At 38.6% G+C, this 25915-nt stretch overlaps 1 protein-coding gene across 1 annotated transcript in view; it reads left to right on the top strand.

The window, feature by feature from the left end:
* Nucleotides 1-22119, top strand: part of LOC145800322 (uncharacterized) — a 49876-nt gene extending 27757 nt beyond the window's left edge. The window contains exons 2-4 of the mRNA XM_082889978.1: nt 20976-21172; nt 21299-21380; nt 21855-22119. Coding sequence (XP_082746104.1) covers nt 20976-21172; nt 21299-21380; nt 21855-22119 — 544 coding nt within the window. The remainder of the gene's footprint in view (nt 1-20975; nt 21173-21298; nt 21381-21854) is intronic.
* Nucleotides 22120-25915: the final 3796 nt, after the last annotated feature.

Here is a 25915-nt window from a genome sequence, read left to right as displayed (position 1 = left end):
TCAACATTGGCTCGGAAGGAGGGGTTCAAAAGGGTCAAGCAACATTAGTGGCCGACCACCAACTTTTAGGATCCTCCCATGTGTGTACATCATAAATATGTGGTTCAAAGTTCAAGAAAAAGGGGCCAGGTTGTTCAACATCAGCTCGGAAGTGAGAAAAACGGGCGTCGGAGGGCGCCGGAGGAGCAAAAATTGGTTGTTGAAACAATTGCTGGCCTCCCACCCTTCTACGGCCTTCCCGGTGATAAAACAGTGGCACCCGCCAAAAATGAACAAAAACCGACGCAAAACGAATGCTCGGGGACCAAAACACGCAGTTCGAGGTCCCAAAAATGGGTTGTTAAGCACCGAAAGTGGCATTCGGCCACGAAGTGGGTTTCTTAGACCCCAGTGTCCCTCAAAAGGGAGTAGAAAGGAAGTATGCCAAAAATCAGAACAAACGGAGATGGTTAGGCGGTCCCGAACCGAGGCACACGGCCAACGGTCTCGAAAAACCGGAAACCGGACTCTGAAATGGGCAAAATGGCCTGCGGCCACAAAATGTAGCCCACGGCCGCTGAGAGATGGTCTACTGGACCTCTCCCTCCCCTCAGGAAAAGAAACAGAGAAAACCGAGTCTGGTTCGCAAACCGAGGCAAGGCGCAGAACAGGGTTCGGAAGCCCGGAGGCAGGGCTCGCAGCCAAGATTCTGAAACTTCTGAACGAGCACATTATGCAATATCACCAAGTGCTCAACTGGTGACGTCTAAGTCTGAAGATCGGTCAAAAATGGGGTGTCTACAGCATGCATCCAGTCTTCCCCCTTCTGAGAACCTCCTGCTTTTATTGCTTTCCTTAGCTGCCATGCTTAGATAGCTAGTTTATGCTTCGGTTTGTAACTTTAATAGTTAATGCGTTTAGCTATTTCAAGTTGTTTTGTAATAATTAGTTAACTAGGATTAGTTAATTAATTTATTTTGTAATAATTAGTTTAATTAGCTTAGATTAGCTAGTTAGCTTCTTATTCGGACTCTCCCTCGAGAGGGCCAATTGTTGTAATAAGTGTGCGTGTGTGTGATGCATGTCTTCCAACCCCCATTTCTTTCTCCCTTTTACTTAACCGCTTACGATGGTTAGTTTTAGGGCATATTTTGATTAGCATACTTATGCTTCACGTGCGTGCATCCATTCATCTGTATTGCATGCACCGGGCTCGGCGCATCATACTAACTGCATTGTATTTCAATACATTTAGTTGAATACGTGTTCAATAGCATGTTATCAAGTTGCATTTCACATGACATCTTAGAGTAGCCGAGCCTATTTTAGTTGCATTTTGCATGTGTTGCATTAGCCATCTTAACATGAACTAGGGTCATGCATGATTTCTAACTAGTTCTCTGTTTGGCTTGGAGTACACTGTGAGTGTTTACGCTTTAGCATCCCTACATGAGATGCGTATGTTTGCCATGATAGCATGCTCGCCATAAGGCTAACTGCTTAAGTGTTTAACTACCTGAATGCTTGTGGGTGAAGGTTGGATTACTTGAATTGCAACAATTCATCAAAATCTTCAATTTAGCCTACTTGCGAGTAGCAAACTTCAAACCATTTTCAAACAAACGGATATGCGATGCTTTGTTCCAACTTAGGCGATCCTGTCTATACTTGTGTGTTGTGCGTATCACATAGTAATTCTAGGTTAATAACCAGAATAAGAGCACATGTGTTTTCAAAAACAAAATATCATGCTTACTACAGGCTGATCTTTGATCGGGCGAGTGGGGGTGCTCATTGCATGACCTTTCCCTCTCGTACCCAAGTTCCCAAGCCGAGACAACGTTGGTGATGACGGACACGTGGCCTTAAGCACGAGTCAGGGTTTCCTAAATTCCCCCAAAATAAAATGTTTAGGTGGCGACTCTGTATCTGGTAAAGCAATCCATATTTGGCACTTCTTTATTAAAAATCAGTTTTCCAAAACGATTTGTCAGATTTGGACTCTTTGGTGGTTTATCGGTCTTACATCGCACATTGTAAGATTAGATTCAGAACCGTGACATTTGAGTCCGAACTGTAATAGGTCAAAGAACAAAGCGAGATTCACGCCGCCTCATCGCGAGTGCGAATGTCGGGGAGATCCCAGGAGCACGTCCATAGCAGGTTATGATGAAGAGATTTGAATTATGATCATTTTGAAAATTGGATAATCACGGTTTCGAAACTTGTGCTAAAATTTCGGGGATAAAATTCTTTAAGGGGGGGAGGTTATAGCGATCTCGGTTTTACCCCAACCTTTATTATGTTCCAGACTCAGGTTTTGTGATAGTATGTTGTTGTCTACGTCTTGTTTCCTTCCTTTAATTCTTTGAATTTGAGTTTTGGGACTTGTTGGGCGAGTTTGGAACATGTTGGTTGTTAGTTGGTTCAAATGGTTGTTGTCCAAATTTTGGCCTCTTCGCTAGAGTAAAGCTTCTTGTGCTCGAGCGAGCCTTGTGTAACTTGCCTCTTTGCTCAAGTGAGGTTTCTTGCGCTCAAGCGAGAATTGCGGGTCTCCAAGTTTCTTTCCCAGACGCAACTTTTTTGGAAAGATGCATGTTCGTCACTCGAGCGAGGCTTCTTGTGTTCGAGCGAGCCTTGTGGAATTGTTTCCCGGCTCGAGCGAGACTTCATGCGCTCGAGCATGCGTCTGTGTCTATGGCAGACTTGAAGCTTTCCATTCTACGCTTGAGCGACGCTTCTTGCGCTCGAGCGAGGTCACCGTTGTGTCTGGTCGCTCGAGCGAGAACTGCGTATATCAGTTCGCAGCGGAGCTTTTCTGCATCACTTTTTGGTATCTCTTTCACTCAAAACCCTAGATCGGCACCCTCTCTCTCTCTCTACAAATAACCCTAGATCTAAGTATCTTTCAACCCTAGTCCCCTTGTTAAAGTGTTGGAGCATCTCAAGGGCTTTTCTTTGATCCGAGCAAAATCGAATTTGGGGCATTCTTGAAGATCTTCATCATCTCCTTTGGTCTCCTAGCTTTGAGGTAGGGATATTCTACACCTTGTTATTTTGTTTAACCTAGGTATTTGTCATTTTGAATACATGGAGGGATTTAGGAGTGTTTTGAGTAAAGTTAAGGTTTGGGGTTCCAAACTAAAAGAGGGGTTTTCATGTTGATTTACAAAATAACCATGGGGTTTGTGTATGATGCTCTCTAATGTTGAAATGGAGAAAATTAGACATATTGATTTGTATTTTGGAATAGGGGAAATTTTCCATAGCTTGGGTTGAATAATTATTTTGAATGAATAATGAAATTGATTCGAGAAATATGAAATTGGAATGATTTATAAATGGTATGTACTCCATTGTTTTGGAGGAGATAGCGGATGTACTCCATTATTTGAGAGGCGATAAGGGATGGACTCCATTGATAATTAAGTTGGCCGGAGTGTCCAGGGTAAAAGTGCCGAAATCTTATATGTATTTGGGTGCCGGTTCCCTCGGATGTGATTCCGTAAAATGGCAAGAAAATGGAAGTGTTGAATAATGGTTGTTAATGAAGTGTTGATAAATGAGTTGTAGTCTCGTTTCGAATTGTTTAAATTACAATGAACTATATCAATGAATTGATTTGGATAAATGAATAGAAATTGATTGAAATATAGATGTCGATATTGACTGGTTATGGAAAGCGGTGTAAGTTGGTTTACAAGTATCGAACATTTATCTGATGTTGATATCTTAGTCAATTCGCATATATTGTTTAGCATATCTCTACTGGGCTTTGGCTCAGCTTACTCGGGAAACCATTTTCAGGTATAGGTGACATGCCGCCCCCAAGGACATAGCTTGGGAGGCTTAGGGACTGGATGCTCTACTTTTGTTATTTTGCTTTGTGTTTATATGTTTTCCTCTGAGCCGAGGGTATTAACTGTAAAGAACTTATAACTCTCACTTTTGTTGTAACCAAGTTATGTCTTGGAAAGATGTAAGCCCGTAGGGCATTTATTTTGTTGTTATCAGTTAGAATCAAATGCTATAGTTCAAAGATAAACATTTATGAAAATGTAATGCATGTGATATCTTTTGTAAAGAAGACTTTGATGAATGAAAATATAATATTTCTATTATGTCTGTGGATCTTATGAATGGTTGATTTACATTATTTCTTTTGAGGGCGTGACAAAAACGTTACTTTATTTGACAGTAATATGTGTTCATAGAAACATGTTATTATGGCAATATTGTCCAAGGAAAAAAAAGAAGATATTTTACTTAATGATATTGTATTTTGTCTTTACTCAATTATGCGCATCTTCCTTAGAGAGTTTATGAAACAAAATAAATTGGACTGTTATCTTTACTAAATAATGGTTCAATAGAACCTAGATTTAACATAAGTATCGTATCTCTACACGTTGAGAGATTGGGTTAATTACACTTAGCACCTTGGATTTTCGTCATAATGTTTTTTACTTTTTATATTTGACAGGTTCAGTCAGTGTACTTTGCACATACATTTAGCAAAATGAGAAGACATGTCACATCCCAAGCCACGAATACCCATTGAAATAAAAATAAAAAAATTCATGCACATCCCGAAAGTCTACAATTTGGTCAGTGTATTGTGCATCTATAATATTTTATTACACAATTTTTTATAAAAAGTCAAAAAGTTATCCCAAACATATATCTTTTTTTCTCTACTTTTTAAGCCAAAATTCAAAAAATGCCCTTATATAGCGCATCCCACAAAGTCTTGTAGAATGAAAAAGTGTGTAAAAAGAAGAAGAAGAAGAGTTGATTAAACTGACCTCTAATGCTCGATTGGAATGAAAAAGTGTGTAAAATGAAGAAGAAGAGTTGATTAAACTGACCTCGGATGCTCGAAGTCGGGGTTTAACATTTTCAAATGTCCTTCCAAAGTCCCACATTTGTCAAAGGGAGAAGAGATTTGATTACTAGATTTTTTTTGGGTGAATCGATAACTAGATTCACCGAACCCTAAAACCTAGATTTAACATAAGTATCGTATCTCTGCACGTTGAGAGATTGGGTGAATTACACTTAGCACCCTTGCAAATGAAAGTGACAACAAAATTGATAAAATTAAAATAGTGGATTTGATCAAAATCCCTTTATAATAAAAATTTAATACATTAAGGATACGTACAAAATATTTTTCTTGAAAATCCAACATATGCCACTATTACTAAAATATTAAACTTTAAAGTAATATAACTTTTGCTCTAAATGTCAGTTTTTAATAAAATTAGTATTTCTAAAATCCTCTTATCAAGATCTATCAAATAAGATCTATATTAACTATGAAATTCTTAAATAAAAAAAATATTATCATCAAAATTGATGTAAACATTAAAATGTTACTCTATTTGATAGTAATATGTGTTCACAGAAACATGTTATTTTGGCAATATTGTCCAAGGAAAAAAAAATATTTTACTTAATGATATTGTATTTTGCCTTTTCTCAATTATGCGCATTTTCGTTAGAGAGTTTATGAAAAAAAATAAATTAGACTGTTATTTTTACTAAATGAGGGTTCAATAGAAAGGTTTTGGCTGAATTTTTCAATTAAAATTTTGAGACCACAAGGAAATGTTTTCTAAAATTAATAATATAATGATGTAATTTACAAAAAAAATAAAGGAGAGAACCGCCTAGATCCACCACTAGCTCTAGCATCATGAAATAAAAACCGGTATGACATAATTTCCGCACATCAAAAGTTTATCTTTTCATTTTTTAAAATGAAAATAAAAATATTTTTTTTTTTGAACTTACGTATAAGTCCTATTAAGGGATTTATTATCTAATAAGTGCTTGTCTGAGATCTACTACAAAAGTTAAAAAATTATTTAAAAAATTAAAAGAATCCATACTATAAGCATGTGGGGAAGCTATTTTTTATTTTTTTTTATATCTGACAAGTTCAGTCAGCGTACTTTGCACATACATTTAGCAAAATGACAAGACATGGCACATCCCAAGCCACAAATTCCTATTAAAATAAAAACAAAATTCATGCACACCCTAAAATTCAACAATTTGGTCACTGTACTGTGCATCTATAATATTTTATTACATAAATTTTTTCTCTACTTTTTTAGCCATAAGTCAAAAAATGCACTTATATAGCATCCCAACAAAGTCTTGTCAGAATTAATGAGATATTTCATCAAACACTATTAAATAATTTCACTATTTGTTAATTTTTAGCGATAATTTGAAATTTTTTTTTTTACAGAAAATGTCACTAATTATGAATTTTAGTGACAGTTTAAACTTTCAGCTTGAAAAATTCATCACAAAATAATGTCACTAATTCATCATAGCTTAAAAGATTTGTCACAAGGGAACGTCATTAATTTTCACTTTCTGTAACAGTTTAAAAAATTTATCACAGAAAAACGTTACTAATTGTTAGTTTTAATGACAATTTATAAAAATTGTTAGAAAAAAATTATTAATTTTCAATATTTAGCGACTTATGCAAGAAATTGTCATAAAAAAATTATTTTAAAGATGATTTTATTAGGACTTATTTTCAATAAGATTTGATGGAAATTAAATCCTATTATTAAAACATAGGAGGACTTACGTGTAGGTCTTAGTGGGTGGACTTATTGGCCCTGTTTGGTAGGGCTTATTTCCAGTTTATTTCAGTTTTTAACTTAATTTAAGCTATTTTGATGTGTTTGGTTCAGCTTAACAATACAGCTTATAGCTTTTTGTAAGTCAAAAGTCAACTTATTCTTTGAGTGGGGGAGAAGAAACTTAATTTATAAGTAAAAAATCAGCTTATGTTCACAGTTATAAGCTATAAGCTGTTAAACTATAAGCTATAATCACTTTCCCACAGCTCTACCAAACGGGGCCATTATCCTATAGGTCTTGTGAGAATTAATGACGTTTTTCTTGGTTAGTTTCTCACTAATCTTGGGTCAAGTGCTAGCAAATGATTATGCTTTTTTTGCGGTGCCAACCTAGTTGGGATTGTTAAGGTCAGCTATGATGCTCAGTGCATTTTCCTGCTTTGTTGATGTAAGTTTTGCATGTATTTTTTTTTCCTTCTATAATGCTTCAATTTTGCTGATCAAAAAAAAAAAAAATAATGATGCTTTTCATCAAACATTATTAAAATATGTCTCTAATTGTTAAATTTCAACGACAATTTGAAAATTTTGTTATAAAAAAATGTCACTAATTGTAAGTTTTAGTGATAGTTTTAAAAAAAATCATTACTAAAAAATACTAATTTTTAACTTTCAATAACAGTTTGAAAAATTTATCCTAGAAAAATGTCACGAATTGAAAGTTTAGCGATAATTTATAAAAATCGTGACAAAAAAAAAAGTTACTAATTGTCAATTTTTAACAACATATGTCAAAAATCATTATAAAAAATTATTTTTAGCAACTATTTTATTATGATTTATTTTTAATGGGATTTGATGAGATTAAATCTAACTATTAGGAGCTATTGATAATTTATCTTAAAATATATTAGTAGTTATTCAATATTTGTTTTGGTTAAAAAAAATATAAAAGGTTTTATTTTCATCTAACAATCAAGGTTTTGTCATTTCGTTAAAGTTGACTGATGCAATTATCCAAGAGAGTTCACTTTATGGCTAAGGGTGAATTTTTTTTTTTTTTTTTTTTCCTCGTAGAAAAACAAAAAAATCATTTTGGCATGTAAGGTGAGTACATAATTATTGTTAAAAAGTCTGCCCTGGGTAGGTTGAACTGGAATACTTTAATGATTACATGATCCGAGTTTAATAGATTTATCAGAAATGATACAATTTTTTTTTTTTTTTTTTTTTTTTGACTCTCATAATTCTCACATACACATGTCAGCCAGAGATACAAAAAAAAAAAAAAAAAAGATTAACTAATCACAATACATTGGGGGTGGTGGGTGTTTTTCAACATGGGGTCTCAACCTTTTTCCTAAATTTATTTTAGGGAGAATCACTTAAGGTTGTGTTTGATTTAAGAATTTAGGGATAAATTTAGAAAAGAAAAAAAAAATAAAAATGATAAAATATATTTATATATCACTTAATTTTATATAATTTTTTTCTTTCATTTTTCAAATCACTTTCTAAATTTGTAAACTAAACACAACTTAATTGACAAACAAACAAACAAACAAAAAAAAAATTACACAAACACAGTGGATGCAATTCATCTTGTTATTTTTTTTTTTTTTTTTTGATAACGCAGGTATCCCCAACCCTCTAGTTTTTCGGGAAGCCAGGACTAATCCTGCGGGGTAAGTAGCCTGGGGGAAGCCGTGCACCCCTTTCAAACTGCTGGAAGCACTCACCCAGTGGGGAATCGAACCCATGACCGTGCGCCTTACCCACACAGTCACGTGTACGCCCTTACCACTGCGGCAGCTTGCCCCCCTAATTCATCTTGTTATTTTGAGTTGCACCCCATATACTTCGTGTAATTTTTTTTCACTTGTTGAGTGACTCCCCATTTATTTTATAACAATTTCTGTAGGATTTAATGTGATTTTATAAGGAAAAATTATCCATAAATTCCATATGGGGGAATATTGATCTATTTAGTTTTAAGAGTTTTCTTATGAACTAATTATTCTTTTTTGTTTTGAAAAGTTATATTTATTTGATTTGGTGCTATTTGAGTTTAACTGAATTTTCTTTTGTGATTTATTTTTTCAATTTTCTGATTCTTTTTAGGATGTGAATGGAAATGTGAGGTATGGAAGATTCTTTTTGGCGGGATTGGTGGTTGAAGTGTTGGTTGTTGAGTGTTGAAATCTACATTTCTGTTGGTGTAATTTTCTGGTATTACATTAGAGTGTTACATTAGAATGCTACATTTGGAAAGAGAACACTAAAAATTTTTTGTGTGTTATGTTGATTAGAATGTTACACTTAGAAAAAAATACACTGAGGAGTTTTTTTTTTTTAAATATTACGTTGAGAAAAGTACACTAAGAAGTTTTTTAGTATGTTACATTGTAGTGTTACATCTGGAAAAAGTATACTAACGAGTTTTTGTGTGTTATATTGATTAAAGTGTTACTAAGAAGTATTTTTGGAGTATTATGTTTGGAGCGCTACGTTTGAGAAAAATACACTAAGGCTTTTTTATATATTATATTGATTGAAGTGTTACGTTTGGAAATACACTAAGGAGTTTTTTTTGTAATGTTACGTTGTTACGTTTAAGAAAGTGACACTAAGGAATTTTTTAGTATATTACATTAGAATGTTACGTTTGTAAAAAGTATACTAAAAAATTGAAGAATTGAGGATGGAGCATATAGCGATCCAGGTTTTTCCCTGACTTTCATTGTCTATGGACTTGGGTTTTATAGTTGTGTGTTGTTGTCTATATCTTGTTTCCATCCTTTAATTCCTTGTATTTGAGTTTTGGGATGTGTTGGGCGAGTTTGGAACAGGTTGGTTGTGAGTTGAAACAAATGGTTGCTGTCCAGGTTTTTGCCTTTTTGCTCGAGCGATGCTTTTTGAGCTCGAGCGAGCCTTGGGTATTTGCTTCTTCGCTCGAGCGAAGGTTCTTGCGCTCGAGCGTTGTTTGGTTTGTCTTTTCACTCGAGCGAGCACTCTTGCGCTCGAGCGTGCGTTTGCGTCTCTATGAAGACCTGAGGGTTGGTATTCTTTGCTCAAGCGAGCTTTCTTGTGCTTGAGCGAGCCTTGTGTTTTGTGTTCCTTTGCTCGAGTGAGAACTCTTGCGCTTGAGCGTGCGTCTGCGTGAGTGGCAGACCTGAAGCTTCGCATTGTTCACTCGAGCGACGCTTCTTGCGCTCGAGCGAGGTAATTGTTGTATCTGGTCGCTCGAGCGACAAGTCCATCCGTTGAGCGAGTCTCGTATACATCAGTTCACAGTAACGGGTTTTAACATCACTTTTTCATCTTCTTTTCATTCCAAACCCTAAATCCGACTGCCTCTATCTCTAAACTCTCTCTCTCTCTCTCTCTCTCTATCTCTCTCTACAAATACACCTTGTTCTTGGGTCTCTCCACCCTAGTCTCTTTGTAAGAAAGCTAGAGCATTGCGTGGGCTTCACTTTGATCTAAAAAAGTGTGGATTTGGAGCGTCTTGGGTTTCCTTCTCCTTCTCCTTTGAGCTTCTCCATTTAATGTAGGGATAAACTACTCCTTGTTATGAGTTTTGACATAAATTTTGGTCATTTTGTATAGATGGTAGTATATGGGAAATTTGAGAAAGTTAGGGTTTGATTTGAAATATTAAAAGAGGGGTTTCCCCTATTTGGGCTTCATATATGTATGAGAGGTCTTAAAAATGGGGTTATTGTGTATAATAGTTGACATTTGGCCTTGGGTGCAAATTTTGAAGACAAGGAAAAAATACGTTAAATGGGATTAATTGAATTACTTGTTGAAATAATGAAGTAAATTGTGGAAATATGAAATTGATTTGGAAATTGTGAAATTGGATGAAATTGTGATTAAATGGTGTAGTTGGGTTGATGAATCACTCACCTATGGGAAATGTAATAATTTATCTATTTGATAAATTTATCTACCTATTTAGAAGTAAATGTTTTGGGCTATCGGTGGAGGATAGCCATGATTGTTGTAGAATTGCATGATGATTAGGTAAATTGAAACTAATCAATTGGATTATGTCATTGAATATAACGGTTGGATTAACACATTAAATATGTGATTAAATAGGTCATTGTATATGACAACGTGTTTAAATACATTATATATGTATATTGTTTGGGAGGAGATAGTGGATGTACTCCATTATTTGGGAGGAGATAGGGGATGTACTCCATTGTCTAGGAGGAGACAGGGGATGGACTCCATTGATAATTAAGTTGGCCGGAGTATCCAGGGTGAAAGTCCTGAAATCTTATGTACGTTTGAATGACATTGATGATTGAAGTGTTGATACTATGAGTTGTAGTCTCATTTTGAATTGTTTGGATAAATGATGAACCATGTTTATGAATTGATTTGGATAAATAAATGGAAGTAGATTGAAATATGGATGTAAATGTTGTTGGGCTATGCAAAAATGTATGATGGTTTAAAAGTGTTAGCCATTTATCGAATGCTAATGTTTTAGTTATTTCTCATATTTGGTTAGCATATCTCTACTGTGCTTTGACTCACCCTACTTGGGACACCATTTTCAGGTACAGGTGATATACCATCTCCAAGGTCTTAGCTTGGGAGGTCTAGGAGTTGAAGGCTCCATTTTGTTATTTTGTTTAGATGATTACATGTAAATTCAAGCCGAGGGCTTTATATGTAAAGAGTTAGAACTCTTCTTTTGTTATACCAAATCATTTCTTGGAAAGATATAAGCCCGTAGGGCATTTATATTGTTGATAACATGTACGATCATTTGTAAGAAGACTCTAATGTATGAAAGTATGATATTTCTTTTATGATTATGGACTTATGTATGATTGTCATATGTCTTATTTTGAGGGTGTTACAATTTGGTATCAGAGTGTACCGGGTTTGAATACTTTGGGTACGTGGGAAGTGGTTAGTACCACAATGGGTTTGTCTCGCTTATTAGAGACTTGAGTGTAATGTTATGTGTTTATGTGATAACATGTTTTATGTGACTATATGGGTATGAGATTTAGTTTCTAGGATATTGATCGGGTCTGTGGGTTTCTGGGAGTCCTGTTGGAAAGGCACTTGATCACTGCCGTTTCTAATTGAAACTCTAGCAACGCCACAGAACGGTCATGATCCGGAAATGAAATTTGTAAGTGCTTATGTGATTATGTGTTTATGTGGAGTGAATTATAGTTGTTCATCGTATTAGGACATGAGTGAAATAGCTTCGGCACATTTGTGAATGTGCTAATCATTTTTGTTACCTTGATTAGGATGTCAGGACGAGGTCGTGGTGGTAGGCGTGGTAGGTCTAGAAGGTAGGAGATGCCTATACCGGATGAAATTCCGGCGCATGAAGAGGGAGTTGGTCAGGCCAACATGGCTGAGCCACTAGGTCAGCAGGCCATGGGCGCCTTGGCCTGTGAAATGGCCGAAGCATTGTGGGAATCCATGGATATTCTCAAGGCTAAGAATTAAGTCTAGGCCCAAGTAGTTGAAGCAGGGCCATCTTTTCTGAAGAGGGGGTTCTTCCAGTCGAATCCGGATGAGTTTTTGGGAGATCCTAAAAAGTCACTAAAGGCTGATGAATGGCTTGAACAGATGATGAAGACGTTTGAGATGCTTGGCATCGAAGACGAAGGTCTAAGATTGACCTTGGTGTCCTTCCAGCTAAAGGGAGACGCGGGTCAGTGGTGGAAGTATGTGCGGGGACGCATTGGAGGGACTTGGGAGGCATTTGTTGAAGCTTTCCAAGACAAGTATTTGCCGGCTACAGTGAGGGAAAAGTTAAGGGATTAATTTTCTCAGCTTAAGCAGTTGAATACACCAGTGGCGGAGTTTGAGGCCACTTTACTAGCCTATCTAGGTTTCCACCTGAGTTAGTGGCGACTGAGGAACGCCGCTGTTTGGAGTTTGAGAAGAGGTTGTGGACTGGACTCATGTTTCGAGTTGCCAGTTCCATGATTAGAGATTATGGGCGCCTTGTGGAGGTTGCTGCCCATCGTGAGACCATTATGCATGCAGAAGATGAGAGGATGAGGAGCTCTAGGAGGAGTCAGGATGTCCAGGGGGACAGTAAGAGGCAGAGGGGTTCTAACCCTCAACAGTCCCAGGAGTGCATTCGAGATCTACCTTTCCAGTACCGAGTTCGGGTTCTGGGAGAGGCGGTCAGGGAGACATCACCTGTTACAAATGTGGTCAGCTGGGCCACAAGTCTCTAACTTGCCTGTAGAGGGGAGAAGGGCAGCGAGCAGCATCATCTTCGGCCCGTTCTCAGGGCCAGAGTCAAGGTAGAGGCTAGTCACTCACTTGTTATCAGTGTGGGCATGTGGGACACTTGAATAGGTTTTGCCGGCAGTTGGGTGGCACCTCTAGTGCATCTGGTTCGAGGCAGACACAGAGTTATCAGCCAGCTCAGTCAGTTCAGGCCTCGAGGGCCAATCAGGGAGCCTCTTCGGCTCAATCTGTGCAGCAGTCTTATGCTCTGAGAGGTGAGCAAGCGGATCAGAGACCTACAGGGTGCGTGTATGTTGTTACAACGCCAGGTCTTGTACCGGCTCCATCTGTTGTGAGAGATACCTTTCTGTTTTGCAACTCGGTTGCTAATGTGTTAATTGATACGGGTACATCCCATTCCTTTATATCTTCTACATTTGCATCTGTTTTGGGATTGGAGTTGGCGCAGTTAGCATCTGCTATTTGTGTTTTATCACCTATTGGGGGTGAGATGGTTTTGAAACAAGGGTGTCGGGGCTGTGATATAGAGGTCGCCGATCGTCGGCTTCCCTTTTCTTTTGTATTGATGGATATGTTTGGGTTTGATGTGATTTTGGATATAGACTGGTTATCATCATACCGGGCTGTGATAGATTGCTACCGTTAGAGGGTTATTGTATGTACCTTGAGCGGTGACTGTTTCCATTTCTTGGGGGATCAAGTTGGTAGAGTTTACCGCCGGTGTATGATCCGTGAGGGCGGAGTGAGCTTGGTTGCCTCTCGCTAGCTTTATGAGTAGTGAGGATGATGAGACTCGGACTGAGTTGCCAAGAGTGGTCTGTGAGTACTCAAACGTCTTTCCCCGAGGAGCTTATTAGTTTACCACCCTATCGAGAGATCGAGTTGTCTATTGACTTAGTACTTGGCACGACACCGATTTCTATGGCACCGTATCGTTTTGCCCCAGCCGAGTTGAGTGAGTTAAAGGTTTAGCTCCAGGAACTGTTAGATAAGGGTTTTATTTGCCCTAGTACTTCACCTTGGGGAGCACCAACCCTCTTTGCTAAGAAGAAAGATGGGGCTTTGAGACTTTGCATTGATTACCGAAAATTGAATAGGGCTACTGTTAAGAACAAGTACCCTATGCCTTGTATAGATGATCTGTTTGACCAGTTGAAAGGATCCCGTTGTTTCTCTAAGATAGACTTGAGATCGGGTTACTATCAGTTGAGGGTCAGAGAGGACATCTCGAAGACGTCATTCCTTACGCGGTATGGCCACTATGAGTTTCTGGTAATGCCTTTTGGGCTTACCAATGCACCGGCTGTGTTCATGGACTTGATGAACCGGATTTTCCGAGAGTTCTTAGATCGCTTCGTAGTCGTCTTTGTGGACGACATTCTGATTTATTTGCCTTCTGAGGAGGAGCACGAGGAACACTTGCGAGTGGTGCTTGAGTTGCTTAGAGCCCATAAACTGTATGCTAAGTTTGGGAAATGTGAGTTCTAGCTAAGAGAGGTTCAGTTCTTAGGCCACGTGGTATCCGGGGAAGCAGTGACTGTAGATTCATCCAAGATAGAGGCAGTGCAAGATTTGACACAACCTAAGAATGTCTTTGAGATCCGTAGTTTTCTGGGATTGGCCGGGTATTATCGTCGGCTTGTGAAAGATTTCTCCAAGCTAGTTTCGCCTTTGACTAGATTGACGCGGAAAGGGGTCAAGTTTGTGTGGAGTGAGACTTGTGAAAAGTCGTTCCAAGAGTTTAAAGTTAGACTTACCACCGCTCCAGTCTTTTTTATTCCGAAGAGGGGTTTGGGTTATGCAGTGTATTGTGATGCCTCACGAGAGGGTTTGGGTTGCGTGTTGATGCAAGAGGGAAAAGTAGTAGCCTATGGCTCACGTCAGTTGAAAACACACGAGAAAAATTGCCCTACTCACGATCTAGAGTTAGTAGCTGCAATTTTTTTCGTGAAGATTTGGAGACACTATCTTTATGGTGAGAGGTTCGAGGTGTTCTCGGATCATAAGAGTCTGAAGTATCTGTTTACACAGAAAGACTTGAATTTGAGGCAGAGGAGGTGAATGGAGTTCTGTAGCCTCGATTTTCTTTGCGCGCCCCCCTTCCGGAGAGGCACAGATAGGTCTCCTACTACAATTCGGACTCCTGTCATGGTTCTAAATCTAATCTCACAAAGTGCAATGTGAGACTGATAAACACCAAAGAGTCCAAGTCTGGCAAATTGTTTTGGAAAATCGATTTTGAATCAAAAAACGCCAAAAATGGACTGCTTTGCCAGATTACAGAGTCGCCACCTAAATATTTTATTTTGAAAAATTTAGGAAACCCTGACTCGTGCCAAAGGCCACGTGTCCGTCATCACCAAAGTTGACTTGGCTCGGGAACTTGGGTATGAGAGGGGACGGTCCTGAAATGAGCACCCCCGCTGGCTCGATCAAAGATCGGCCTCTACTATCGTGATATGTTGTTTTATAAACCTCATGTGTTCTTATTCTGATTATTTAGCTAACATTACTACGTGAAGCGCACAACATACAAGTATAGACTAAATCGCGAGAATTGGAACAAAACAACTCATGTTTGTTTTCGAAAATGGTTTGAAAGTGCTACTCGCAAGTAGGCTAAAGCGCGGATTTTCCACCCTTAAGTGGGCTTTAAAATATGATTTTGCCACTTTGCAAAGTGGGCTTAAAACTCACATTTGAGGAATTGTCCCAATTCAAACAATAAAGCCTTCATCTATAGGCATTCATGCAGTTTATCATTTAAGCAAATATGCTAAAGCGTAAACACTTACAGTGTACTCCAGGCCAAAACAAAAGCTAATAGAAATCAATGCATGATCCTAACTATACAAAATGCCTAATGCAACACATATAATAATGCAAACAAATAGGCTCGGCTATCTTAGATGGCATATGAATGCAACAGTTTAATACACGTATTCGAATAGGTATTGAAATACAATGCAGTTTGAATGATGCGCTCAGCCTGGTGCATGCAATACAAATGAATGATGCAACATGCAAGCATAAGGTATGCTAATTGAAACGTGTCCTAATCTAACCAACGAAGGCGAGTAAATAAAAGGGAGAAAGACGCGGGGTTGGAAGACATGCATACACACACGCACACTTATTACAACATTGTGCCCTCTCGAAGGAGGGTCTGAATAAATAAGCTAAGCCACACAAAGCTAAGCTACTTATTACAAACCAACTAATTAACTAACTTAGCTAATTAATTACAAACCGAATTAATTAATTAAACACTTAACTAATTAATTACAAAACGACTAAGATAATGAACTATTTAGCTAAGCAATTCAAATGAACGACCTTGGGAAGCAAGGGGGATATGCATGCTTGGTTGGCTTCACCCCGAAAATCCACCACCTTGCCTCTAAATGCCTCTGCTTGCACATCTTTGGACCTCTGAAAATTATGCCAACTTCCAGAATGCCTCTGTTTCATCTCGAGAACATATTGAGGGTTGATCGGCTAAAAATGGTGGCCATCGGCCAACACTGGTGGCCGGTCGGCTAGTACATGTGGCCGGTCGGCCACTGTTTCCCTGAAATTCCTCATTTTACTGCAACAGAGAGCAAATAGAGGCATGGCAGTGTATTTGCAAGTAAATGTATGTGTTGCCACCCTCCTTATCATGTCTCAAGCTCAAAGGAGTGTGGCACCTGGCTCTCAAGCCACCAACCAAGCGTCTCAATGCATGATGGCCAAAGAACCAAGCTTGTACAAGCATAGTGAATGCACAAATAAGACTCAAAGAGCCTTCACCTTATCATGCATGATCAAGGGTGTTGGCAACCAAGAAATGTGACACGTTTCATCACTATGAGTATGAAACGCCTCACATTTCTTGTGTTTGGATTAACGTCCGATCCAAACACATGTAATGCAAACAACATGCTTATGTTAGTCATGTTTTACTTGGCTCAATTTCGTTTACACATTTTAGCTTACCAATTAATCCCTTAACCGGTTAAGTCCAATGTGAAAGTCCTCTAATGTGAGAGGGGTCAACCAGATGGTGATTTAGGATGTGAGAGAGATTATGCCTTTGACTAGGAGGAACCCTCAAAAGAGGGTTAAAGCCATTTGAGCAGAAACTCTAACTCATGATTAAACACAACCTTAAGGCCAAAGAACCCTCAAATCAAATTGAAAAATGAAGAAATGGGGGAGGTTGTAGATGTTTTTAGTGCTGAAATGGCATGACAAATAAGACTATAACATGCAAACAACTCATGTACAACATGTTAAGAGCCAAGAACATTGAAACTAGTGAAGGACACAACACTAGAGGCATGCAATACAATGCTCAAATGACCAAACCAGCCCAAAATAGAGCTACACCATGCCAAAACAGTGGCCTAAACATGCTAAAACTTAGGCACAAAAGGCAAGAAAAACATGTTCACATGTTGGCTCACAAACAAGACACAAAGCACAACTTCCAAAAGCATTGAAAGAGCGGAATATGTAAGAGTATGAGAGTGACATATGTACTGAAATTACATGTTAAATGATGCTGTGGCATGCAAATAACCGAAGCAAAGCATGCTAGAAGCCTTAAATCACAAAGCTAGCGAAGCTAATTACACTATAGCAATGCAAGGCAAATCATATATGACCAAGATCACTCAAAACAGAGTTAAAGCATGCTAAATTAGAGCCAAAAACATGCTGGAGTTAAGCTAACACAAGATAGAATGATATTGAAAGCCTTATCGACTACCAATTCAGAAATTGATTAGTGTTATATGCTAATTAGGATTTATAGAATTTTATGGTAGGTTTAATTAAAATTTGATTTGGAATGATTAAATTTGAATAAACAATGCTAAATTGATTGAATCTAGGTTAATTACATGTTTGCCATTGGTGGGCCTTACAAGACCATTTATTTTAGTCTTGATTCATATATGTTGGCACACCTCTTTTCATCCATCTTCTTGACAAAAACGTGAGAGAGAGAATTGGAAGAGAAATTGAATTCATCTAGAGATTGGCTTGAAAAATTAGAGGAATTGAAGGAGAATTGCACATTTGAGCTACCATACTTGGAAATCAAGACTTAAGATAGGAAGTCCACTCCCTTAATTATGAATTTAAGTTGTTTCTTGCTTGGTTCATGGAAAAAAATTGGTGATTAGAGTCAAGAATTAGCTTAAAGTGTTAATTTGAAAGTCCATTCATACATGCGTGTCCATATTATGGAGTTTTGAAGTTGTTTTGCATGAAATTCTTCCATGCATGTCTAGGTTATAGTTGTAATCTAAGAACTCATCATGTTCTTGGCATGAATGGCTCATTTGATCATGTGTTGGAAGCTTTGAATTCAAATAAACACATGCATGGCATATTTACATCATGTTCTTGAATTTTGGGTTTTATTTCTGTTCAATTGACATACTTTTGGGCTTTGATTTTATAAAATGATCTTCAAAACATGTTGTATTTTGAGTTTCTAAGTGTTTTCCAGAAAATTGGCCCAAAAGGATGAGTTTTGGCATGTTTGATTCTTGGTTTGAGCTTTGGAAGCAAATCTGGAAAACCCAGATTTTGGCCTCCACGCTCGAGCGACCACCTTTGTTCTCAGACTCTCGCTCGAGCGACTGAATGATGGCTCGAGTGTAGATTACAAGCTCTCAGGTTTTTGTGTGTGCAGACGCACGCTCGAGCGACGAGACCTATGCTCGAGTGAGGAACTGTGTCTCATGCTCGAGCGAGCATCGAGCGGAGAATTTCAGCAACCAATACTTTTTGCATTTTTACAGACCGCTCGAGCGAGGGAGTCTATGCTCGAGCGACCTCTCTGTTTTGGTAAGCTCGCTTGAGCGGAGAAAGCCACGCTCGAGCGAGACCCCTGTTTTCAACAAATTTTGAAAAGTGTTTTAAAGTACATTTTTGCATCCTCATTCCATCCTAGGCATTCCTAGGCCATGTTTAAGGCATCTTAATGAGGATAATGTTACAGAACCACACCAAGCCAAATAGGGGCTAAGTTGTTAATCCCGAGTGTATAATTAGTGTGTGTTCGTTCTGCATCTGTGTAGGGTTGGCACCCGAGGACACTGATTAGCCTGTCTATAACCCAATAATCTATGAGTAATAATGTTGTAAAGATATGTTCAATTATAATTATTTTTTGAATGATCGACTGTACTGCTTTCTGAAGTGACATTGCTTACTGATGAATGTTTGTCCCATTTTATGAACTGTACTCGTGGCATCCATAGCAACTTACTATTATTGTTATTGTTACTGTTACTGTTACTGATACTGTTACCACTATTGTTACAGAGATCTATGTCGGTTCCAATGTTTGGAACTACTACTGTTTACTGTTTTGATGGCCATCAACTGACTGTTCTGTCTATTAAGACCTACTGTACTGTTTTGCTATTGGTTGTACCATGTATGACTACTATGATTTCTAATCGACTGATATGGCATGAAATAGGAGCCACTTACTAAATAACTGATCTATTGATGCAAATGACAGTTTTAATTACTGAAAGGACATCCATTCTTGACTCCTTTACGCATTTGTTATTCACTGGGTTTTAGCTCATAGTTTATATATCTATGTAGGTGGCCTGGCACCAGACCGAAGCTAGAAGCGTTAAGTTAAGTTCATGTTTTGTCAAGCCAACTACTGTGCCTCACTTCGAGGTTCCGAGTCCGTTCAAGCCAAGGCTGTTTTGGGGTGTTCCAGATTCACCCTTTTGTCTCTATTTTGTAATGAATGTTTAAGACTTTTGACTGTACAGTTATGGTAGAGGGATCGGATCCCTAACCTGTATGTGATGTGTATCCGATATATACATATGTTTATGGTTATGAATGTGGACTAGTCCATAAAAGTCTTTTTCCATTTAGATTCTCACAGCTCATTGGACATCTTTTATTTACTGTTTGGCTTCCGCCAACCCCTTACTCTGTACTATTGTCATTACCGTTGAGCAGGCCTTTGGTAATCACAGATTACTAGCCGGTTACAATGCTGAACCCATAGGGGCGGGTTTGGGTCGTGATAGAGTGGTATCAGAGCACGAGTTATACCGCACACACGTGTCCAAATGAGCTATAGGATGTCCTAGAAAAGTAATTAGGGCATTGCATGAGCACAAGAAAGTGTGTGTGGCCATGATATGAATAAATGTGCTAATGTGCTAATGTGCTCAAGTAAGCAATTTCCTATGTTTATTATTATCGTATTGCATATAGTGAAATGGAGAATGCAAGAAATGCCGATGAATCTGAATCATCTGAAGTAAGAATGGCAAGGTTGGAAAGAATGGTTGAACTGTTGACCAAGGCCCTAAGGCAGTAACAGAACCAATAGCCCCCACCTCCTCCAGTACAGCCAGAACCGAATATCAATGATGATGTAATTGCTTTGACATAGAAGTTCAACAAAATGAAGCCACCAATGTTCCAAGGAGGTCTTGAGCCATTAAAGGCCGAAGCATGGGTTTTAGAAACTTAAAAGTTGTTTGAAGTGTTTCCTTGTTCGGAGGCACACAAAGTATTACTGGCTACCTTTACCTTACAAGAAGTGGCTAGATGGTGGTAGATGCTCATTCGTGATACAAACAATGCTATGACTTGGGCTCAGTTTAAAGAAGCCTTTTATGAGAAATACTTTCCCCAGTGTGTCCAAGACCGCAAGGTAATTGAATTTGAACAGTTGAAGCAAGGCACCATGTCATTAGCAGAATATGAATCTAAGTTCACTGAACTCGCCCGATATGCACCACACATGGTTGATACTGATTATAAAAAGGCCAGAAAGTTTGAAGGCGGGCTTAATGTAGAGATACTTGATTGAATCAATGTTTTGAAACTACTCAAATATGTGCATGTCCTTGACTGAGCAATTATGGCCGAGGCAAATGTCACTGCATTGTAACAGACTAAGACACCGGTGACCGAATGGCGGGGTAAGAGACGAGTCTTCAATTTCAAAAAAGACAGAAATAACTCATTGAATAAAAAGCAAAACACAGGGTCAACAAGCAGCTCTAGTCAGGGAAACAGTTCCATACCACCCTGCTCTGAATGTGGCAAAAGACATAAGGGGGTTTGCTACAAAATTTATGGGGCATGTTACAGGTGTGGCGAGGTGGGTCACATGGTCAAAGATTGCCCTTCCACGTCTCAAGGCAATAGTAAGGCTGCAGCTAGTGCCGCAGCATCAATTGTTACACCAAAACCCAATCCCAAAGCTACTAGAAAGGAGCCTTTAAGGCAAGGGCGGGTGTTTGCACTCACACCGAGAGATGTGCAGAACACCGAGATAGTTGTGTCAGGTATGCTCTCAATTTGTGCTCAAAATGCTTATATTCTAGTTGATTCGGGGTCTACATATTCGTTTGTCTCGCATGCTTTTTCACGAAAATTAAATAGACCACTGGAACCCATGAACTATTTGTTAGCTCTATCTTCACCTGCTGGGGGATCCATGACTTGTGCTTATGTGTATCCTGCATGTGAGATTGTTATTGGAGATGTACTTCTGTATGTTGATTTACTGCCTTTGAATATTGATCATTTCAATGTAATTTTGGGAATGGACTGGTTTACAAAATATCATGCTTCCATAGACTGTGTAACGAAACAAGTTGTTTTTCGTCCACCTAGATTGCCTGAATTTGTATTTAACAGAGTTGGTGTAGTACCTCCCCCATATCTGATTTCGTCCATGAAAGCATTCAAATTAATTAAAAAGGGGTGTAAAGGGTATTTATGTTGCATATTGACTGTACCTGCTGATACTAAAGCTAATGTGAACAGTATTCCTGTAGTCAGAGAATTCCCAGATGTTTTTCCAGATGACTTGCCTGGGGATTTGATTGATAGGGAGACTGAGTTCACTATTGAAGTGTTACCGGGTACACAGCCAATTTCTAAAGCTCCGTACAGAATGGCACCTACTGAATTGAAAGAATTGAAAATTCAGCTGTAAGAATTATTGGATAAGAAGTTCATCAGGCCCTGTACTTCACCGTGGGTTGCACCAGTTTTATTTGTGAAAAAGAAAGACGACTCACTAAGACTTTGTATTGACTACCGCGAATTGAACAAGGTGACAGTGAAAAACAGGTACCCATTGCCTCGTATTGATGATTTACTTGACCAATTGCAAGGTGCTCAAGTTTTCTCCAAAGTTGACCTTAGATTCGGATATCACCAGCTGAAAGTAAAAGTTGAGGACATTGAAAAGATTGTCTTTTCGAACGAGGAACGGACATTATGAATTTCTTGTTATGCCTTTCGGAGTTACTAATGTGCCTGCTGCATTTATGGACCTTATGAACAGAATTTTCAAACCATTCCTCGATGAATTTGTGGTTGTTTCTATAGATGACATTTTGATTTATTCCAAGAGTAAGGAAGAACATGAATGTCATTTGAGAATTGCTTTACAGACCTTAAGAGAACAGAAACTGTATGCAAAACTAACAAAGTGTGAATTTTGGCTTGATAATGTTATGTTTTTGGGGCATGTGATTAGTAAGGATGGCATTTCAGTTGACCCACAGAAGATTGAAGCAGTGGTGAATTGGCCTCGACCGACTAATGTTACTGAAGTTTAGAGTTTCTTGGGTTTACCCGGGTACTACAGGAGATTTGGGAAAGATTTTTCCAAAATTGACTCAAAAGGGGATATCATTTGATTGGACCGATCAGAGAGAATTGGCTTTCCAAGAATTAAAGACTCGACTTGTGACTGCACCAATTCTTACCCTACCCTCAGGTACATATGGATTTACTATTTTTAGTTATACTTCTTAAAAGGGTTTGGGATGTGTATTAATGTTGAATGGTAAAGTTATTGCGTATGCTTCCCGACAACTGAGACCAGATGAGAAGAACTACCCAACTCGTGATTTAGAACTTGCCGCAGTGGTATTTGCATTGAAAATTCGGTGCCACTACTTATATGGGGCAACATGTGAGGTGTACACAGATCACAAGAGTTTGAAATATTTCTTTACCCAGAAAGAGTTAAACATGAGACAGCAGAGATGGTTAGAACTGATAAAGGACTATAACTTGCAAATTTTGTACCATTCGGGGAAAGCTAACACCGTTGCTGATGCACTTAGTCGGAAATCAATTGGGAATTTGGCCTGCTACGTGATCTTGAGAAATTTGAAGTTGAGATTATTTTACGAGAACAAAGGTGGGACATTGGCTGCTATTTCTGCTCAACCGGCACTTATTGAGGAGATAAAGAGAAACAACACCAAGATGACTCTTTGAAGAAGGTCATTGATGAACGGGAATCCAAACCAAGGCCGGACTTAGAATTTGAAAACAATGTATTGAAATTTTAGGGAAGGCTGTGTGTACCAAATGATTTTGAACGGAAAAGGTGAATTTTGTAGGAAGGCCATAATTCAAAACTTTCCATTCATCTAGGAAATACCAAAATGTACCAAGACTTGAAAATTAATTTCTGGTGGCCGGGAATGAAGAAAGAAATTGTTGAGTTTGTGTCGAAATGCTTACATTGCCAATAAGTCAAAGCTGAACATCAACGATCTGTAGGTTTACTTCAACCCTTACCGATACCGGAGTGGAAATGAGAACATATCACCATGGATTTCATTGTTGGATTGCCTCGCTCCAGTAAAGGTATGGATTCAATTTGGGTTATTGTTGATCGACTGACTAAATCTGCTCACTTATTACCTGTCAAAACAATTTATAATGTGGACAAATTGGCTACAATTTATATTGATGAGATTGTCCGATTGAATGGAGTGCCTGTGTCTATTGTTTCTGATAGGGACTCGAAGTTTACATCGAGATTTTGGCAAAGTCTGCAAACGGCATTGGGTACCGAATTGAGGTTGAGTAGTGCATACCATCCTCAGACAGATGGCCAATCAGAAAGAACCATACAGACTCTGGAAGACTTACTACGTATGTGTGTTCTTGATTTCCAAGGAAATTTGGAATGCCATTTATCTTTAGCTGAATTCGCCTTTAACAACAGTTCTCACTCGAGCATTGGTACGGTGCCTTTCGAGGCTTTATATGGCAGAAAATGTCGGTCTCCTATTTGCTGGGCAGAAGTCGGAAACGGGCCTGTACTTGGGCCCGAGATTGTACATGAGACCACAGAAAAGGTGAAACTGATTTAACAAAGATTGAAAACTGCACAAAGCCGACAGAAAAGTTATGCGGATGTACGAAGGCGAGACAGGGAATATGAAGTGGGTGATCATGTTTTTGTTAAAGTGACACCAATGAAAGGACAGACTCGTTTTGGGGCTAAGGGCAAGCTAGCATCGAGATATGTTGGGCTGTATGAAATCATTGAGAAGATTAATCCGGTGGCATATCAAGTGGCGCTTCCTCCTGAAATGGAGCATATGCATAATGTCTTCCATATTTCAATGTTGAGGAATTATCTTCGAGATCCCTTCCATGTTATTGAACCTACTCATGTGGTGTTAAGTGATGATTACAATTATGAAGAATGGCCTATTCAGATTGTAAACCGACGAATCAAGAAGTTGAGAAGTAAGGAAATCCCGTTAGTGAAAGTGGATTGGCAAAACCATGGTGGCGTTTATGCCACTTGGGAAAGGGAAGACGATATGATGAAAAGATATCCTGAATTGTTCCCTCTGGATCCAGTGTTCTTCCAAAATGAAGGTAATTTGAATTCGGAGGATCAAACTCTTTTTAAGGGGGGAAGACTGTGACAACCCTCACTTCTAATTAGCATTAAATGGTGATTAAGCATGATAAGTAATTGATTAAGATGAAATCCTAAATTGTTGTGTGAGTGTGTTGTTTAGAATGCATTTCTATCTTCCGAAAAGCGTAGCATTTAACGAAATGCGAGCCTCGGAATATCGTAAAAACTTCTTTAAAAAATGTTTTGAAAGAGAGGGTTTTAAGGTTTAAAAATTATTTCGATCAAAATGGTTTTGGTCCAAACATGGGGTGTAAGGTTGGGATTTGAAGCTCCTCTTTGCCAAAGAAATCGAACCTTTACACTGCGAAACTTTCACCACCAAGTAAACAATTAGCGGTGCCTAAGTCTTAAGGGCGGTCAAAAATGGGGTGTCTACAGTTGCCCCTCTTTGACAGAGCTCAGAGTCATGTAATGACGTGAGTGAATGTCAAAGCCCAGAGACGACCCATTTTTGACAGGGCCGAAGACTTGGACAAATAAACAACATGTAAATGCAGTTGGTTGAACCCGAAGGTTGCCTACATATCCCTTTGCAAGGAATCAAACTAGTGTAGTTCAAGGGCAAAATGCAAATGATACACGATATAACGAAACAATGCAAATGATATGCAGTTCAAATGAGATAATCAAACCACAAGCAGTGTAAAACCACACAAATATCATAAAGAGATGGAGATGCACAATCAAACTACGTTTAACACAGAAAATGTGCTGGAACCTTCAAACCACAATTCTCTTAGTGGAATAGGCGTGTGCACATGCAGAATTGTGTGTTTCGCAGAAAGAATACAAGTAATTGGGTAGGATGATATAAGTGAGGAATGATCTGCTGAGGAAAGATAATGATCCTACATGCTGAATGCAACAAAACAAAGTACAATGCAATGGATGCAATGGATGGAGTGAATAAGGCGCGTGGCCAAACCACATTTTGCCTAGAAAAGGCATAGACACAAGACAGACCACGTCTAACACAGAAAAGGTGCCGACACCCTCAGGCCACAATTCTCTTGGTGGAATAGGCGCGTACACATTATCACAGAACCATGGTTCAACGAAGGAAATGTATGAACACATGCCAAACTAAGCTTAACATCGGAAGGATGCAGGCGATAAAATTGTATAATGTAATGGATGTAACAGATAGCGCAGTAGATGCAAAAGGGTGACATACTCCAACCATGCTGAAATCATGAGATGAGGAAGAACAAATCCCAAACACGTCAAAATCGTGTGAGGAAAAGAACACTTTAACCACGCTGAAATCGTGAGAAGAAGTTCGAAGAAAAGTAGTAAGGAGCCCGATCCATGCATCCTGAGATAAATTCCAAACATG

This window comes from Camellia sinensis, chromosome 10 (assembly GCF_055761805.1).
Source record: "Camellia sinensis isolate YWXY chromosome 10, ASM5576180v1, whole genome shotgun sequence".
In the NCBI taxonomy this organism is placed as follows: Eukaryota; Viridiplantae; Streptophyta; class Magnoliopsida; order Ericales; family Theaceae; genus Camellia; species Camellia sinensis.
Note: the sequence above shows the minus strand (reverse complement) of the source record. Positions and strands in the feature narration are given on the sequence as shown.